Below are 20,253 nucleotides of genomic sequence, written 5' to 3' on the forward strand. Positions count from 1 at the left end.
GCGCACAATGACACGCATTGACGCACGGTCTTTGTGAACAAGTTGCGCACTGTTCACAGATAGTTCACGCAAGTGCCACAACATTTATGCGTGGCAGAATTTTTGAACATTTCAATATTTTCTTTGTTCACTGGCACGCAGCTGCACACAGTTTACAACCGTTTACCATGAGTTTACTCATTGGCACGTTAAATTACGTGCCAGTGTGGGGGTCAAATTCATGCAAGTGTCAAGGTGCCTTCCGCATTACTGTACCAACACCAGAACCAGAACCAGAATGGCCGCTGCGCTGATGCTGGAAAAAGAATGTGTTACTCACATTTTCTGTCCACAGGATTAATAAAAGAAAAAACTGTGTTGAAGGTTTTGTTTAAATGATCTTTACATTTTATTATTTAAAACTTTTTCAGGGGGGGAAGAAGATAAAGGTCTTGTTGGAAGGAGGACAGAGAGGAGGGACAGGAGGCCCAACAAGCATGCAGTCAGCAGAGGTCAGCTTATACGACGGTGCATCAGCCTGTCCCTGCTGAGTCCTTATCCAGGCCATCAGCCTCACCGCGCTATTGATTAACTTCTCATTTCGGGCCAAGACAGACCGCCACGTCCAGCGTGTGCGGTCTGTGTGAGGAGGACCGCGGAGCGCTGCTGCGTGAGCCCGTCCACTTCCAGCTGAGCCGCTCTGCAGCCAAATGCTCCTCACACGCAGGAGGGACCCAAAGCGTCTGAGTGTTGGTGTGCTGTTGGCCTCAGACTAAAGCGTTTGTCCTCCATCACATGTGCACGTACAGTAAACTGAACATCCTGGCGACGACATTTCAAACCCATTCGCTGCTTGTTTTATTTTGCCGGCATTAGTTACAAGGTCAGTTTGTGCCAGCAGCTGATGAGCGATCAATAGGAGATTTGAATTTAAAGAGCCGCCTGCGGCCGCGGGGCCTGTCAGGCACTGATGTGGACCACGGCGGGGTGGGGGGGTACTAAGCCCAGGGGCTCAACAGAGACCTTCCACCCCTTCTCTCCCCAAGCCTGGTTAACTCTCAGGACCATGATTAATTCATGGTGGATTACAGTCTGGAGGCGGCAGAGAAAGCCGGGATTGGACCTAACTCCACACCACGCGGGGTTAGAGAGATAAAAGTTCCCCGGATCCATGCCGCCATCCTGCTGCCTGACTTGTTTCCCTTCAAATATGAATAATTTTATCCGTCCTGCAAAAGATCAGGCCTCAGTGTTTGACTTTATGATTATTATTCTTCGGAATAAGTTTGGAGAAGTCCCTCCCAGCAGTTAGACCGCACTGAGAGAACAGGAAGCTGCAGGGAATCATAACACCGGGCGTCTGAGCGCGTGAAGGCCGAACACACCGCAGAGCCTCCGTCACGGCGATTTCATCATCGTCCTTCACACTTTCACAGCTAATTGCTCATGATTAGTCGACAAACTCCGAGAAACTCAGTCCACCAAAAACAATCTGAAGCAGCAAAGAAAAAGGATTTGTAACATCTGCAGGCATTTCCTGGACAGATTGTGGCCTGCAACTCTGCCAAAAAACACAAAACAAAACAAAATCATTCATCATCAGTGTGCTCGTGTGACCAAAATCTACACCATCTTTCTCCAAGGAAACACATTAAACAGTAAATCCCACTGCTACAATGGAGGCACTCATGTCATTAGCATGTTAGCATCTCGAGTTATGTGACGCTCATTAACACTGCGTTATGCGACGCCCGTTAACATCACGTTTTATGATGGTAGTGAGTTTTTATGCCAGTGTTAGCCTGCTAGCATTATGTTTCGTGACAACCACAAAAACTTGATTATGTGATGTCTGTTAGCATTGTGTTATGTGATTCCAGCATGTCTTTATGCCAACATTAGCTCATTGGCATCATGTTATATGACACTCATTAGCATTGCATTATGTGAATACTGTTAGCATTGCATTATTCTATGCTTGTAAGTTTTCATGCTAATGTTAGCATTGTGTTATGTAACATCCTTTAGACTCATGTTATGTGATGCTCATCAGCAATGCATAATGTGATGTCTGTTAGCACTGTGTTATGTTATGCTAGTTTTCATGCTACTCTGTTAGCCAATTAGCATTGCATTATATCACACCCATTAGCCTCATATTATGTGATACTTGTTAGCACTGCATTATGTTAAGCTTAGTAGCAGTACAATTTTTAATCCTAGCAAGTTTTTATGTCAATGTTAGCCAGGTAGCATTGCATTTTATTACACCCATTAACACTGCATTATGTGATGCCAATTAGCACCGTGCTTTGTGATGCTAGTGAAGTTTCATGCCATTTGCTGCGCAGCATTACCTTATGTGGCACAGGGAGGGTCCACTAATCCTAGGGTCCAATGTTCTAACCTCTTATATTATTGGATTATTTTATGGCATATATTTTATGGCATGATGTGTGAAAATGATGTTGCGGCTCTTGTGCACTTTGAGAACATGCATGTAAAACATGTAGAAACAGCTACAACCACAAAATCTTAAATCCTGCAGCGCTGAACCACAAACTGACTTAAAACAGATCCATAAGGACTTCAGTTAGTTGTTACAATAGACTGTACAAATACTGTATGTTACTTTTAAGTAACATTTAACTGACAGTCCAATTAAGAACAATGTTAGCTACCTAGCCTAGCCTCAGTAAATGTCCATGAAGCTAACTAGCTAAGCTAACTACCATTTAGCCAAACAGTCAGCTAACAGGGTTTGTTAAGTACAATTATACTGTTACCAGGGTAATGATTTTATTAACTAAATATCATGTTTGATTTGATATTAGTGTTGCACAGACAAAAGATAGAAAGAAAAGCAGCTAGCAGGAAACATTCCCTAAATATTCCATAAAGTGGAAATTGTTTTAATAAAATTTAAAGTTACAGTGTGGCATTCTAGAAATATTCTCATAACTTTTTTTTTTAAATAAAAAATTAAAATCAAGATGTAACAGTTTGAGCATTACTTCTGTAACATTCTGATAACTTACCAAAAAGTATTTTGTAAATGGACTGCATTTACGAGTATACTATAGTGCTTTTCCATCTGCATCACATGTTCAAAGCGCTTTACAATAATGCCTCACATTCACCCCGATGTCAGGCTGCTGTCATATAAGGCTACACGCCGGGAGCAACTAAGGGATTAAGGACCTTGCCCAAGGCCCCTTAGTGATTTTCTGGTCAGTCTGGGATTGGAACCAAGGAACCTCTGGTCTCAAGCCCAATGCTGCCCAATGCCCAAGAGACCATCACCTCCCCCATCACCTGTTAATGTTTATGTGGCTGCAAAGGTTCTGGAATATTAAAAGGGAAAATAAAATCCTTGAGAAAATGTGTGAATGTTCGGAAGCTAGATGTAAGATTTATGGAATGTTTTGCCATCAAACATCTCTGGCTGGAATGTCACAAATCCCAAACAGAGGTTTATTGATCAGTTTGTTGATCATTGTTCCTCAATCTGGTCTACACTTTCCACGAGCACCTGTCTGTAGTCCATCAGTCCTGATTGTTTTTACTATTATTTATTTATTTATTTATTTATTTTGTTACGGGCAGCGCAGTGGCTTAGTGGTTAGCACTGTTGCCTGACAGCAAGAAGGTCATGTTAGGTCAGGTTAGGTGGACTGGAAACTTTAAATTGTCTGTATGTGTCCCTGTGACAGAGTGGCGTCCTGTCCAGGGTGAACCCGCCTCACACGCTGTGACTGCTGGGAAAGGCTCCGCCCTTTGTGACCCTTAATTGGAGAAAGCGGTTGAAGGTGAGTGAGTGATTTATTTTACTTTTAATAAACATATTCTTTTTGTGTGTTGTGTATGTTGCGTGTGACTCAACAGAAGTGGTTGCAGTCGCCGTACAATTATGGAAATTCATTTTCAGGTAGATATTTGTGTATTTTCTGCAGATTCTGAAGTGTCACTGCTGTCAGTACGACTTCGCTGCACCGTTTGCAGAGAGATGTCAGCTCAGCGCTAAAGCTTTTCCAGTGTTTACATTCTCAAATTATTCTTTGAAACACTGAAGGGGAGAAAAAGCTGCAGCTGTCAAGACATGGTGCAGCACTGCAGCGGAACAAGAGATTTTTAATTTAATATTTAGGGTCAGAAACAGAATTCTATAATTCTGCTAAATTTATACTGAGTTTTCCCTTCATGCATCCTTCCTCATGGTGCACCGCTGTGCTGCACGTTCACTTGGTGTTTATTCATCAGAAATAATGAATTTGTTTGTTGTAATGTCTAAAAGGTCCAATTTTTTCAAACTTGACTTGAAGATAAAACTGGACGAGTCAACACAAAATGATTTCATCATGAAATTAGTGCAGGAAATGCAAAGATTGTTCCCGAAATATCTGCATGGTGTTTGGAGAAGATTCTGAGAATGTTTGGGACACAAACTTTTTTAGGAATGTTCTCAAAACAAACAAACAGACAAACAAACAAAACAACAACAACAACAACAAAAAACACATTACAATCAGAATGATTAAATGGAAAATAAAATTAAGGATATTATCTATTGAATATCAGAAAATGTTTGCAGGACATCAAATTGTTTTGTTTGTTTGGTTTTGGTTTTTGAAAAACATAGCAATATAGGATGTTATAATCCCCAAATTAAATTAAATTAAATCATGATAAAGTTGTCAGTATGTTTGAAACATTCCGACTTCATAACCAAAATATTTCAGAAAAATACATTATACAGTGGGTCAGGCAAATGTTCTTATAGCATTACAAAAATAAAAGTCTGGTGTAAAACCACTGTAAAATAAAGGTTTTAGGGATGTTCTCAGAAGAATATGTCAAGAATATTATTAGAACATTACAGAAATAAAGTTCCATGAACATGCAACATTTTAGAAATGTTCTCAAAAGAGCTCTATATTAGTAGTCATGAAAAAGTTCTCAGAGTGTTACAAAAATAAGACTCTGGTGTATAACTGCTGTAAAATAAAGGTTTTGGGAACATTCTCTGAAGAACTTTTTATAAGCTGTGCTGAAAATGTTGCTAGAACATCACAGAAATAAAGTTTGGTGACTGTGGAACATTTTGGAAATATTTTCCAAATAACTTCACATTACCAAACTCCTCCAAATCCCCCCAGACTGTTACAAAAATAAGATTCTGATGCAAAATTATTGTAACGAGGATAATGTAACTTGGGTAACATAAAATTTCTGGAATGTTACTTTTCTTTAAACATCGCAATTTCTGTTCCACTTGCCCAACAGAAGTTCCACCAGTGACAGAAAGCACAGAGGAAATGATGCCGAATGTTGTGCGAACGTTGCTCCATCGTCAACTTGACAATCAGAATGCACGACCGTAACACGGGATAATGTACAGCGCTAAGAAAATGTGTTTAAAGATTCATCTGCATGTTTTGTTCTTGTTTTATTAGAAACACATTTGGGTTTATACAGTGAATGGTCTAATATGCACTGGAGGTCACATAAGCTTCGGTTTATTGGAACATTAAAAGACATACCATGAGGGTTCGAGACTCAAAGAGACGCAGCAGCTACCAGCTGCATATCGACCATCAATTTTTAATAGTTTAGATTTTTCTTTGAAGACACAAAAATAAAACCTAAGTGTGTTATAGTAACAATTTTATGAATGCATCTCCAGCAGACTTATAAAGAAAAAAAAAGTTAAATTAAATTAAAAAAAATTAAAAAAATCAGAACTCCTTCCAACACGTAACATTTTGTCTCAACAATTTCGGCAGATGATGGTGCAAAGCACTTTAACAGTGTTTGTGCTATTTTTTCGTCTTTTATTTGGCAACTGTCTACTTATGTTTTTTACGGTTTTTAAAAACTTTTCTGTAAACATCTTGTACAAACTAGCACAGTGAACCACAACCCCAGCAAACGCCTTTTAACAATAGAAATGAAATCAATACAAAAGTTTGGTTGGTTGCTTGGAACATTTTTATGTGGATCGAGAGGTTCTAAAACATGGTTTTTGACACTTCCGGACTCCTGAATTAAATAGGTTACGTAAACAGTTGACTGTTCTAAAAATCCCATTTTGAACCCTAGTAGAAGATTTTTAGAAGATAGACTTCATTTCAACATTTCAAGTTCCATTTCTTTCTTTCATTCTCGTTTTTGAAATAAAGGGTTTGCAATCCATAATTTTGCCTTTTGAAGGCCGTCTTCAGCAGATTTGGTGGAATTTTTGGAAACCAAGAAAAGAGCAGTGTCCAGGCAGAGGAAAATGGTTGTATCCGGCCGGACAGCGTCAAAAAGTGTCCATATGGCAGAGCCTTGAGAGGCAAAGAGGTCTGAGGAGCTTCGCAATAAATACAGAGGACACGCGTCGTGTCTCAAAGTCTGAACGCCTCTCAGCGTTCCTGCAGTGCAGGGTCAGCGCACAGCCGACCTTTGACCCCTTCATTCTCTCTCCATAAAGCTATTGAAGTCTTTGACAGTAGCTATATGTTTACGTGTTCATGAACAAACTCTACGAGACTTCAGAGGGGCTGGCTTCACCCTTTCTGGTGAACGTTCGGAGGTTTGGTCACTGTGCAGGGCCTGTGACACCAGCCAGGACAGGTCACAGCCGTCCAGGGCAGGCAGGGTTCCGCCCCTAAGGGGGTGGGGGGTGGGTGGGGGGCAGCAGGGGGGGGTGCAATTTCAGTAGTCTGACCCAGTTTTTTATGTCTTAAATAAGTCTGAGGTGAAGGGAGGTGGCAAAAGAAGTCATGTAAACACCAAAATACATAAATTATCTTTACGGTAGGTGAACATGTCTCACCCAAAAAAGGACTGGAAAATAAATAAATAAATAAATATGAAATTGCCCAGCCCCACCCCCTCAAGAAAAGAAAAAACAAAACAAACAAATAAACAAACAAAAAAACCCCACAAAGGCTTGATGATGGTGCCCAAACCCTGATGTCCAAATCCACCAAACTTCAGCCCTCTGGGAATGTCCGTCCTTCTGTCCTTCAGCTGGTCGGAACCATAAAAAGCTACCACACGGTGCCCTCGTTCATCTCCGAGGGCGGGTGGGACAGGTGGTTGTTGTATCCGCTGCCGTTCAGTGACAGTGAGGTAAAGGGCGGGCTGGGACCAAATACCTCAGACGAGATGCTGTGCAGGGGCCCCGGGATGCCGGGCTCCGGGCTGGGAGAGTCCCCCGGGTGGTGCGACATGATATCGGAGAAACGCTGCACCTCGCTGGAGGGGTGGTGGCCCGGCAGGGGGTGGTCCATGCCGCCGAGGGGGGTCCCCGTGGGGCCAGAAGAGGGCACGAATGGAAGGTCAACCGGAGTCTGCGCCTGTGATGATGGAGGCCCCTGAGGGAAGAAGTCGTAGTTTCCTCCTGGGCCGTAGTACTCGCTTTGATAATCTGTAGATCCCAGAGAAATACAAATCAGAACAAAGCCAACAGAAACCCACAGAAATCACTGGATTGATGCAGGCACGCAGACAGGCTCGCCGCGCTACATTAGTCACAGAGTTACACTTAAATCAAAACTGCAGTTGGGTGGGGAGAACAACGTAGACACAAAATTAATTAAAACGGAGACCATTTCATCAGTGGTTCCACCTACTGAGAGCATTTTTTTAATTCAGCTGAATTTTATTATTAGACTTAAGCAAAAAAAAAAAAAAAAAAAAAAAAACGACAAGAGCATGAATCATACCACATTATTTTAAGAATGTGGCAGCGCATTTGCCAAAATTAATGCTGTGACAATAATAAGAATAATCTTTATCATTATTATAACAATAAACAAAACGACAGTTACAAAGTCCTTTGTAAGAATATAAATAAGACAAGAATAAAAATAACCACGTGGGCACAGAAAGTTGGAAAAGTGAAACTAACCAACAAAATTATGTGTTTTAATTTAAGAAGAAATATGACAAATTATGAAAAATATCAAGCTGATTAAATGTGCTGTTTTGTTTTAAACAATGGTACAGAAATCTAAAACCCAAATATTGTGTGTTTCTAGAGAAAAGCAGCACATTTACAAACCAGAGGATCAAAATATATTTGCTGTGCTTGATAAGTGACCAATGATTATCAGAACAGTTAACTGACTCAGTCAGTAATGAACTATTTCAGGTCTGAGTGGAAGCAAAAAACTCAAATCATCTAGAAGAAAAAAAAAAAACCTTAATGAAGACAATGTAGCAATGATATTGATATTAGATTTTATTTATTTATTGTACAAAAAAAATGAAATTTACCTCATAAAAACTTCAAGGTTTCTCATTTTGTTTCTCCCTCAATATATTAATTTGTCAATAAACAATCCAAAGCTGAGAAGTGACACATATTCAAGATGATTACAACTGAAACCAAAAGCTGCTTTTAGGTTTTGGTTCTTGACAAATTATTATAGTTATAATCAGAAACAGCTTATAATTCCTAATTTATAATAAAAATTTAATATATTATTATATTACATTGTTATTGTTTCGGCTGTATTCAAAGAAAATAGTATGAATAAATAAATTAAATAAGTAAACACACACACACACACACACACACACACACACACACACACACACACACACACACACATCTTCAAATGCTTAGTCCAATCAAGGGTCGTGGCCCGCGGGGGGCTGGAACCTATCCCAGTAGTCATAGTGCGCGTGGCGGGGTTCACCCTGGACAGGACGCCCGTCTGTCGCAGGGCCACAAACTAAATAGATAAATAAAATAATTTGTTTTTGGTTTAAATGATTTATTTTCTCAAGATTACAGTCCTGAGAGCCTCATGTCCTTTAATGTCTCGTTTTGTTCATAAAATAAACAAAAGACGTTTGGAGGGCTGAAATTATTTATTTATTTATTTATTTTTCCTAATTATCCTATGATTGATTAATCAATTTATTGAATCATTGTTTCAGGAAAGTAAAAAACAAAACAAAACAAAACATAATTCTGTGGTTTAAATCTCCCTCCCTCCTCCCCCCCCCCCCCCCCCCCCTCTCTCTCTCTCTCTCTCTCTCTCTCTCTCTCTCTCTCTCTCTCTCTCTCTCTCCCCGCAAGGTTTGTTTTTTAACCCTCAATAATAATCAATCAATCAATCAATGCTCCTTTAAGAACGAGCACATATGACTGCTGTTTGAAATGCTCATAAAATCGTTCAATTATTTAATTTAAAAAGAGGTCAGAAAATGATGAAAAATGTCCAAAACTAGATCCGGTTCTGAAATGTCTTTGACAGCCCCCCCCCCCCCCCCCCCCAAAAAAAAAAAAACAACAACAACAACAACAAAAAAAAAAAAAACAGGAAAACAAAAAGAAACATGAAATCTCGAAAATAACTTATTTATTCACATGAATGCAGCGTTTATTTAGACAAATTAATGTGTGAAAAACCATCTGAACGATATTTAACGAATGAGACAAAGACAATCAAATGAAATCCGATTCAATGGCCCATGACGTCACAGAGAGAAATGGTGCTTTAATCAGACGTTGTGTGACCCACCTCCGTAGTAGGAGAAGGGTCCGTTCGGGATCAGTTCTCCGGGTTCCAGTCGGTCCACCAGCGTCCTCATCCGCCTCGGGCTGCGGAAGAACGCGTGCCTCCGCGCGCCCAGCGCGCTCAGCTGCTTCATGCGCCTCTCTTTGGACCGACGGTTCTGGAACCATACCTGCACGCGCACACAAGAACCAAGTCACGCCACCCAGAACACACACGCGCACATCATCACTATTGGCGGGACTCAGCGACGCGTGATCAATACATATGTGAGACGTTTACTTTGGCACGCGCCTGTGCGCCACATCCCAGATTTAGGACTGCGCCAAGATGAAAGTTCTGCAGGCGCAGAGCCGTTTAGGATTCGCGCGCCAGTTAACGGTTAGAGAGCGGTTACCGGCGCCTTACCGGACCGTGCTCAATCACGTGGAGGCCGGCTGCCGTTAATAACGCGCACGCGCTTCATCTATCATCACAAAGGGCCACGACCGAACCCAAATATTTTCTACCCGCTGGATGAAGCTTGAGCCTGAAAAATAGACCAAACCGTTTGTATAAAAATTAAAATGAAAACATTATAAAATCGGCTTTTGAGTCCATGCAGCATTTAGATACCAAATACAAAAGTACATATCGATAATAATAATAATAATAATAATAATAATAATAACGTGTGTTTTTCGCTTAGCGCGAACAAGAGCAAATAAATCAATTAATCAATAAACAAATAAAATGACCTAAATGACCCGTTTCCAAATTAACCGCGTCTCATAAATCATAAACTGTTTCCCCTGAAACACTTTTAATGTGCGAATACGAAATGAACAAAGCGCATCTGCGCCTCCTTAACGCTGTTCCACTCCTTGATCAATAATATTTATTTGCAGATCAGATAAACTTGTCCTAATTATCTCAGTATATTATTATTATTATTATTATTATTATTATTATTATTATTATTATTGTATGATGAGATGTTCTACCATAAGTAATTTTATTTCGCTCCTTGACGAATCTAATAAAATATCGCCTTTACTTTCTGGTTTAAATTGAACAAAGTACCTTTTTCATTCAGTTGTTTTGCAGGGGCGAACCACAAGAGGGGCTGCTGAGGTCTACACCCCCCCCCCCCCCACACACACACACAGACACACACAACATACATGCGCGTGTGACTTGTTCAGAAACAAAGGCTTTATATAGTGATTAAAATCAATCGCAATAGTCCAAATCAGGAGTGTAAACAGTGTGAACAGTCTTAAATCAAACTCTAAAGGAAATAACTTTTCTATTAACCCGCATTCTGTTTTGTTCAAAATGTGTGAAATGTATGAAAACCTTCCCAAATCTTTTGATGATTAAAAAAAAAAAAAACTATTTTTTTTTTGTAACCTTTAGCCAGTGTAAATCCACTTTAAACTCACATTAATTCAGAGTTGTTTCATGTCCATCTCCAAACTGCTCCGTGTGCAGTTTTACTTAATGGATTTAAATTCCATTTCAACTCACTCTTGAGCTTTTTAAACCATGTTGCAAGAATCTAATTTTAAAGACAGTCCGATTAAATAATTTACACTTGGATTAGAGTCATTTAAAAAGAGGTTTAAATTCTCAAATTTCATTTCAAATGGATGGAAAACAGTTTAAAATCAGAAAGAGAACATGACCAGCAGATGTTAGAAATCTGAGTTTAGTGCTAAACACTATATGAGAGAGTTACCAGTTTTTAATTGATTTGGTATTTAAATGGTGACACAGCTTCAGATTTAGAACAGGTTTATGATACAAAATGTTATTAAATCCACACCCATTAACAAGAACAAGAATTAGCCAATTAACTGAGTCAAATTTGGTAACTGATAATGAAGTAGTTCACTGAGCAAAGAAAAAAAAATGTAATTTTAATATCATGAAATTGTCAATTTCCTGTTTTATTTTTATATAGATTTGAATGGTTTTAAACAGGTTGTAAAAATGATTTTTAAATGCTGCATTTTAAATAGATTTCAGCAGTTTCCTGCAATTACATTACAGTGTTTAAAAGTTTACCTTCAAAGATGCAAAACAATAAAAATGTCTTCACAAACCATAGAAAATCATTTTACTTGTTTTAAAAATGATTCAGCTCAAAACCAACTTGGTTTGAAGTAGATTTAAAATGGGGGAAGATGAAAGTTGGTTTTGATTCATCTACAAAAACTAATTGGATATGTTTTTTTAATTTAGACCAACAAAATGTGAAGCTACATCTCGACACTGTGACACACCTTTAAAAAGTTTTATGCACAAACAACACAGACAAAAATCTATTTTTCTTATGAAGAATCTCTGATAATTTTGATAATATCTGGCTGTTGAACCAGAGTTAAGCACATTCTTACTGTTCCACATTTTGCACCAACTAATTTATTACTACAATAAATAAATCATTCATGCTTAATGATATATATTTTTAAAAAATTAGTTCAACATTTAATTATGACTGCAGAAGTCCTCGGAGCAGAGAACTCCACCTGACAAAATACTGGCTCAGCCGCTGTGCACATTTATCTGCATGGCGCACATTGAACTGCTGTTTGTGCGTATTTATATGTTTGACGCATAACGAGCTGCTGTTTGCGCACTCCTGACTATCCGCATACTGTGTCTGGATTTGCGCATATTTCCCCGTATGACGCACACTGAAGGACTGTTTGTGCGTATTTAGCTGCCTGATGCACAATGAATCACTGTTGGAGCACATTTATCTATTTGACGCCTAACGTGACGCTGTTTGCGCACGCCTACCTGTGTACTGTTTGCGCACATTTACCCGTATGACGCATACCAAGGCGGGTTTGCGCACTTTTAAGTATCTGGTGCATAACGAGCCGCAGCTTGCGCACGTTTACCTGGATGACGCGCATGTTGAGGCCGGTCTCCTGCGCCAGCTGTTCCCGGATGTGTCTGGTGGGTTTGGGCGTGGCAGCGAACGCCGCCTTCAGCGTCTCCAGCTGTTTGGCCTTGATGGTGGTTCGGGGTCCGCGCCGCTTCCCGCCCAGGTTCTGGTCGTCGTTCTCGTTGTTTACTGTTTCTTTGTCGGACAGGGCTGCGATCTCCGTGTCCTTAAGGACCACGTCGTCCTGCAGCTGGTCCTGAGAGTCCGGGGACAGACTCGGGTCGCTGCACGCCGTCACTGCAGAGAATCACAAGAACTAGATCAGACTGCGGGTCCGCTTTCAAATCCGGATCATCCCTGACATTTTATGGGCATCTTCCTTAAAAAAAAAAAAAAAAAAAAATCATCCAAATTTCAGAGAAATCGGGTTGTAAAAAGAATGTAAAAAGAACATCCTCACAATCAAAGCACAATAATCCGAATTAAAGCTTCCTATGTGGTCAAAATAAATCAAACGGAAAAGGAATAAAACCCAACACCTTCCCAAACTCTGAACCCTGGGGCGCTCGTCTGAAATGTGACGTCAAAATTGTGATGATGACATTTTCTCTTTAAAGTCAAGAATACAAACGGATCCAAACAAATCCAAATGTTTTTTTATTCCGAATCTCAATAAATTATATATAAAAAGATGTGCGAACAGTTTGAGTCCAAATAAATCCGCAGATACATTCAGATCCTTCGATCAGTATGATCAGGGATCTTTTTTTTTTTTTTTTTGGACGCCGTGATGACTCGCGGCTGACTCGGCATGCGGTGGCGCGCGCGCCTACCTGACAGCAGGTTGGTGTCTTTGACGGTGGCGCTGCTCAGATAATCGTCCTTGCAGACGAATTTGTTCTCGTCGATGATGTAGAGCTCCTCTCCGGTGGACAGCTGCTTGTTGCACATCATGCACGTGAAGCAGTTCAGGTGGAACACTTTGCTGCGCGCTCTGCGCACCAGGTCGTTTGGAGAGATGCCCTGCGCGCAACCGCCGCACTTCGTGCCGAACCGCCTGCAGGAGCCAAACAAACCGATCAGATTCACGCCGTCAATAAACGAACACACAAACCAACAAAACAACTTCAAACTCGAACTGCATCTCGTGTAAAGTGACAATAAAAGCATCCAGATGTAAACTGCAAATAAATCAAAATTCCCATAGCAGTACATTCAAGTTTAAATAATAATGAATCCTAGTTAAAATGTTTATGTCCAGGAAGAACTCACGACATATAAGGAGGGCTCCAGTAATAATGTCCATTTTATTATATGACAGAAATTAATGAAGTGTTTCCACTTGTGGTGGAAGTTAAACAAAATCAACATTTTAAAACTCTTTGTTAAAAAGAGAACAAATGAACAATATTAAAAGCAAAATCGATCCTAAGCATTGACTCGGATTTTATAATGATTAAAATGACACGATGAAGATATATTTGAGAGTCCAACAAAAATTATTAGGATTATTTACGTTATTCACTAAAAAACTAAAGGTGAAAAACTGGATTGTATGACGAATGTCCGAAACCATCTCTGCATTTAAATTATTATTATTAGTATTATTATTATTATTATTATTACGATTATTATTATATTTGAATGGCACATTTGCACTAAAATTACGCAGTTTGAACGTAAACACCCAGATTGAAATTCATCTTTATACAAACAAATAATTACAGAATATCTTCTGACTATAAATATATTAAATTATGTTTCGTTCAGAATTTGTACAAGTATCAACATCTGAAGTCATTTCTTCACCTTAAACCGCATTTTGATCAAAAAGTAGGAATAAATAAATAAGTTCAATATGTGAAATCATTGTTTATTACAATAAAATACTGAAAATCATCAAATGGCAAATTAGAAATATTAATGCTTTTGTTAGAAAATATATAACATGTCCTATTGCTATGAGTTTATGGATAAATCATGAACGCTGACATCCTGAATAAAGCAGAGATTCACCGTGTGGAATTTCCTGATATTTGCAGCATAATGTGGACAAAATTTTCGTTATGTAAAAAGTTTGTGTCGAAATGAAAAGATTTAATCTTTAAAGAACCCATTATAAATCAAAAGTGAAACTTGTGTTGATGAAAGCCTTATTTTCTGTAGTTTGGTGACAATTCCACTTCAAATTCGGATGTGTATTGAGCTGCTCTTTGAAACCGGTTCCCAGTTCTAAACCACTTATCACGTCGTCCTCAGGCGGGCTGAGCAAACAGTCCAGCTCCCCGGTCCGGGGTTTGATCCTCCGCGCTCCCGCTGAGGGCGCAGCGCACGCGCCCGCACCTTTTTAGTTTTGCATGAAAATCCAAATTAACAATACTTTAATTAGTCGGTGCTAATCAACGATGACTGTCTCCCATGCAGTAAATAAACTCACACCTCAGTCGGCTGCATCATTAATTTTTTTTTTATTATTATTGTTTTGGTATTTGATTTGATTTGAACCAACAAGAAAGCAAACCACCATCACGTGGTACCGACCCAAACCCGGATTAATGTAGAGGGTCAGTACCTGGAATGAAGCGATGTGTTATGTGTAGTTTGATTTACGAAAGAAATACAACCAATTTAAAATCGCCATATATATAACACAGGAAATGTAATTAAAATAACTCTCAAGACGGCAAAAGAAAGAAAGAAACAAACAAACAAAAAACAAACAAAACAAACAAACAAAATATCTCATTTACCGTAAAATTTGCTATTTTCGTGAATATTTGCACGTTTGTTCCTGATATTTCCCCACACAATTTCCTTGTTTCACCAAACGGCCAAAAAGTTGTTTGCCATCTTACCTAAAGAAATCATTTTTGCAGTACAACCTCCCCTCTCGAGAGAAACATTTCTCCGTCAGGTTACATTTGCACTCGCAGCACTGAACGCACTTGACGTGCCAGGCTCGGTCAAGCACGTTGAGAAGAAACCGGTCCAGGATAGGCCTCTCGCAGCCGGCGCAGTGGACCATGGCTCAGGCTGGGCAAAGACGAGCACCGATTTAGCAGCGCAGACCGGGCATTGAGCGCTCTCCTCCCGTGTGTGTTTAACTGCAGCTCCCGGGTCGAAGCCGGCGGATCAGGTGTCGCCACAGATGTGTCCCTGCATGCGTAAAAAACGGTCCAAAAGGCGCACGACAAAACGAAATACGTAAAAAAAAAAAAAAAAAAAAAAGATTAATAAATTAAAAAAATAAAGAATGAGTAATGCGTAAAAGGGGTCCAAACGGCGCACAAGAAGAAGAAGAAGTGTGTCCAAATCAAGACGAGTCCCTCACTGGATCCAGATGGAGAAGCCGGATCAGATCGGCGTGCGCCAGTCTAAATAAACAAGGCACGCACGAGTATCAATAATTCAGCGTACTTTGACATGTCCGCGTATCCTCCGTTCAGCCAAAATAAGACACCCAGAAGGTTTTTTTTAATGTTCCCCTCTCTGCAGGTCCTGAAGGTTCGGTGCTGATCCGCTGTCAGTGGGCGCTCAATGCATGCCGGGATGCCCTCAGTCTCCAGTGCAGTGCGTACGTGGGGATGCGCCGGGTCTCCAGTACAGTGTCTGCTCCTGAAGCTCTAGCTCAGCCTTATTCCCAACCTCCTGACGTCAGACCGCGCCCGGGCCAATCAGCGTCATCGCGCGGCCGTGCCAGCAGCCATCAAGCCGTAACCCGGCGGAGAGTTGTGTCTGCTATTTATGACACCACAGAGTCCAGAATCTCCCTGCAACGACGAAGCGGCCGCCGCGGACGGACAGAAGCGAGAGACGGAGCGCGCAGCGCGTCAGGCGCACTGCTGACAGAAAATTAGGCACAGTTAAGTGAGACTATTTTGTCATTTATTATGAATAAAGCAGACGAGAACTTTTTGAAAATGCTTATTAAGTTGCATATATTTATCCTCTGATTGTTGATGTTGTGTTGATGAGGATGAAGATGATGATGATGGGAAGGAAGAGGAAGAAGAAGTGTGGAAGTGAAAGACAGAAAGGTTTCTAAAGTTGACAGCTTTCGTCAGGGGCTCGCGGCCCGTTGGCACCTCAGACGATTCCATTAAGGAGGTCCAATCCACAACGAGAGTCCACCTTAAGCAAATAGCCGAACAGCATGCTGGGTTATTGTCATGTCCTCCAAATACGCGTTACGTTTGCAAAGATTGGGGATTTCGCGTGCGCCATCAGGATTCTTTGTGCGTAAAAATGGATGTTTAATGGATATATTAATCATTCTGTAAGGTGGACAGTGCTGAGTACTGTTGCCTCACAGCGAGAAGGTCGTGGAATCGCTTCCCACCTGGTCCTTTCTGTGTGGAGTTGAGTTTGCGTGTTCTCTCCGTGTCTGCGTGGGTTCCCTCCGGCCTTCCTCCCACTTCCATAATCTGAGGTGTGAATGTGTTGTGGCCTTGTGATGGACTGGCGGCTTGTCCAGGCTGAACCCCGCCTCTCGCCCATTGACTGCTGGGATAGGTTTCAGCCCCACCGTGTGTTTAGAAAATGGATGGATGGTTTAGTCCACACGAAGTGTTTGTGAAAGTTTGCTGTTTTTTTTTTTTTTTTTTTGTGATTGTAGTGACGTAAAACCGGATGAAACTGGACAATTAGAATCTTAAAATTGATATAAATTTTATGAAAAAAAAAAACTTTCTATATATATATATATATATATATATATATATATAAACTGTCGTTTCGCCTCTTGCTTCTCATCTCATACCAGATTCTTTTTGTGTCCATTTTCTGGTGCGCGCGGAGCGTCTGAGCGCGTGATTCCACCACGGAGGAGGGGACTCACTGGGCTCCACCACAAAACGTTCATCTGAAATGTGGCGCTGCTTTGCGCCATAAATGACCCCTTCCAGTTCTTGGTGCCAAACCTGCAGGATAACGCGTAAATTAATGCGAAATCACGCAGTGCGCACAAACACAGCGCTGTAAATGCAGCTGTAACGTCAAAAAAGTTGTGTGCGCGTTTAGAAGATGGCTCGGGGATAATCTGCCCCTGATTTAGAATAAATCCACAGAAGAAGATTAATCCAAAATGTGGTTTAAAAATATCTGCCTGCAGGCAGAGACTCCACTAAAGCCTCACCATGCGTGAGCGCGTGTGGCCGTCTCCACGTGCCAAAAACCTTGATCCAACCACGTCGTTTTTACGCCTTCTGGGAAAAACAAACAAACAACAAACAACAAACAAACAAACAAAACAAACAAACAAGCAAAACAAACAAACGTTGAAACACTGAAGATCAAAAGGGGGAAATAGAGAAAATGATCAAAGAAATCAAATTTGAAAATCATCTGTTTGTGCAAACAGTCAGAAATGAGTGAAAAGAGTCAGAAATCCACACATACGGTACTTTTGTCTTAATTAATCCAGTTTAATCTGGTTTAGCGTTGGGTTTAAACTAACTGCAACCTGGTTTAAATTCTTTTGAAACACTTTCAAGACCGGATCCTTTCTGAACTGTAGAACCGATTTTGTCCTTGTCAGTTCAGTCTTAAACCAAATCCGAATAAACATGCAGTTAAAAAAACAACCTCTCAAATAATAAATACAAACCAATTTATTTCGTGTTTTAAGTTTTTTATCCTGTTAACGAGTGAAGTCGGTTTAAAAATTATTTAAACACATTTGATTCAAATCAGACAAAAATTGATTCAGTTGTGGATTCACTGTGGTGATTTTCACTGTGGTTTTTAATGGTCTTAATGGTTTTGTTTTACTCTTGTGTGAAATTATGTTTGATTGTTGTCTTGTCTCACCGTTGTAACAATGTTTTGGCTGCTGTCTTGGCCAGGTCACTCTTGGAAAAGAGATGTCAATCTCAATGAGTTTTTTTACCTGTGTAAATAAAGGAAATGAATGAATGAATGGATAAAATTATGAATTAAAATAGTTTATATGAGTTGTGATCATCCATCCAATCAGATGGAACTTTTTTCTTTAAACCAGCTCAGATTAGGTTTAGAGCAGTTTAAAAGATGTTTCAGCCCTCTGCTCTGTCAGAAGATGAAACATGATGGAAACGAACTAATTAATTTATGTTATCTTTGATTTACACACATTTAAATCCACTTTACAATAAGATAATGCCAGCTTCAGAGCGTGTAAAAGGAACGAAAGCATTTAACAAGTTGCACTCTGAATTTTATTATTCATAAGTAAAGATTAGTAATCATGATTGGTCCCAATGACTTTTTAAAAATCGATTATTAGAGATGGGTTGTCTCTTGAGTTTTGGGTTTGATGTATTATGTTGATCCTTTCATCTGGTTTTGGACACCACACGTGTGCGTTTAGTGTTTTATGTCGTCACTGTGACGTCATAAACGAAACCGGGGAATCATTCCATCCTTTGTTTCCTGCAGGCTCACAGACACAAAGTGTGAAGAAACGGCCCGCTGAGACCCCGCCCACCCCACGACGTGGATCAGATGAGTGTGCGCGCGCGTGCGCAGGATTTGCGGAGTTTTATCGTTTACATCGACATTTTATTTTAGGAATAAACTTTCTGTGTCAAAGTGCTTAAGATCAAAGTATTTGTGTCATTTTTCAGTCACTCAAAAACGGCTCCAAAATGCAAAATGTATAAAAACACATTAATTAAAGTCCCACGTGGGACAGAATCTCCTGTTTTTGTTCATGATGTACTGATGGATGATCTGTTGCACAAATTTCAGGAGAAGCGGGGGGGGGGGGGGGGGGGGTGTGTTACGTAGTCCAGTCTGTCAGTCACACTTCATAACATTGTGACGGAGACATAATCCAGATCTGGATCCATCCTGACCTGTGGTGCTCATGCATCCTCGCACATTTGTCTAAATTCAGTCTTTTCTGTACCACCTGATCAGAAAAAAAGATGAACCAGCCTCTCTGTCTCTCCGCCCTCCGCCCCCCCTCCCCCTGATGTTCGTTATCGAGCCAACAGAACTCTCCGTAAACATTTTGCAGACTCTTGAGTTCTGGTTCTGGCCTCCGCTGAGAAGAATCCAATCAGGTTTATGGATCAGCTGTCCCTGCACACGCACGCGCGCGCGCACCGCCACCAGCTGCTCTTTTGTGTGGATCACATGATTGGCACGTGCGGCCTCGGGCCCCAAACAGCGGGCTGCTCCCCCCCAACGCGACACAGACACTCAGCACCAGTCCGTCCTCCAGGGGGCGCATTGAGTGTGCTTAAAGACCACAAGACCACTGCCACACACTCTTATTCTATTACACCTTTACAAACTACATTAACATGAATTTAAGATGACACTATATATATATATAGATAGAATGTTGCCAATTCTCACCTTGAAAGTAATTTAATAATAATAATAATAATAATAATAATAATAATAATAATAAAATATATGGTCTTATAAAATTTAAGCAAACAGAAATACTTTGCAGTTACTTTCCAAAAAAATGTCTTTACTAGAGGTAAACTCTGAAATGAAATTCCATTCAAAAATAATTAAATATTGCATAACAACAGGTGGCACAGTGGTTTAGTGGTTAGCACTATTGCTGCACAGCAAGAAGATCATGGGTTCGCGTCCCTCCTGATCCTTTCTGTGTGGAGTTTGCATGTTCTTCCCGTGTTGGTGGGGGTTCCCTCCAGGTGCTCCGGCTTCTTCCCACCTGCAAAGACATGCATGTGACCCTGAGATAAACTGGCACCTTGTGACTGCTGGTCACTGCGCGACCCTAAATTGGAGTAAATGGTTACAAAAATGGATGAATTACAACAAAAGGGCAAAAACATATACATGTACAACATTCCACAAAACATTTAGGCACCCTAGAGTTTTGATTAATGTGGTGTTTGATGTTATTATCCAACAGTGGGT

The 20,253-nt window shown here is 40.4% G+C and overlaps 1 protein-coding gene across 1 annotated transcript; it reads right to left on the reverse strand.

Moving 5' to 3' along the window:
- Positions 1–7,012: 7,012 nt before the first annotated feature.
- lhx1a (LIM homeobox 1a) lies at positions 7,013–15,397 on the reverse strand. Its single transcript, XM_034169031.1, has 5 exons — positions 15,228–15,397; positions 13,206–13,429; positions 12,386–12,669; positions 9,501–9,666; positions 7,013–7,393 (listed from the first exon to the last, which is right to left on the reverse strand). Exons 1-5 carry the CDS (start codon positions 15,395–15,397, stop codon positions 7,014–7,016), a joined length of 1,224 nt encoding a protein of 407 aa, XP_034024922.1. The 3' UTR covers position 7,013.
- Between the last annotated feature and the right edge of the window lie 4,856 nt (positions 15,398–20,253).

The sequence above is a fragment of the Thalassophryne amazonica genome, chromosome 4, assembly GCF_902500255.1.
Source record: "Thalassophryne amazonica chromosome 4, fThaAma1.1, whole genome shotgun sequence".
NCBI classification, from domain to species: domain Eukaryota; kingdom Metazoa; phylum Chordata; class Actinopteri; order Batrachoidiformes; family Batrachoididae; genus Thalassophryne; species Thalassophryne amazonica.

What these genes read in the sequence shown, in the direction of transcription:
- lhx1a (XM_034169031.1), bottom strand. Translation starts at nt 15,397, where the DNA reads ATGGTCCACTGCGCCGGCTGCGAGAGGCCTATCCTGGACCGGTTTCTT. An exon ending in TGCAAAAATGATTTCTTTAG is followed by an intron (nt 13,430 to 15,227) that starts GTAAGATGGCAA and finishes TGGCTCCTGCAG; the next exon opens with GCGGTTCGGCACGAAGTGCG. An exon ending in AGACACCAACCTGCTGTCAG is followed by an intron (nt 12,670 to 13,205) that starts GTAGGCGCGCGC and finishes GATTCTCTGCAG; the next exon opens with TGACGGCGTGCAGCGACCCG.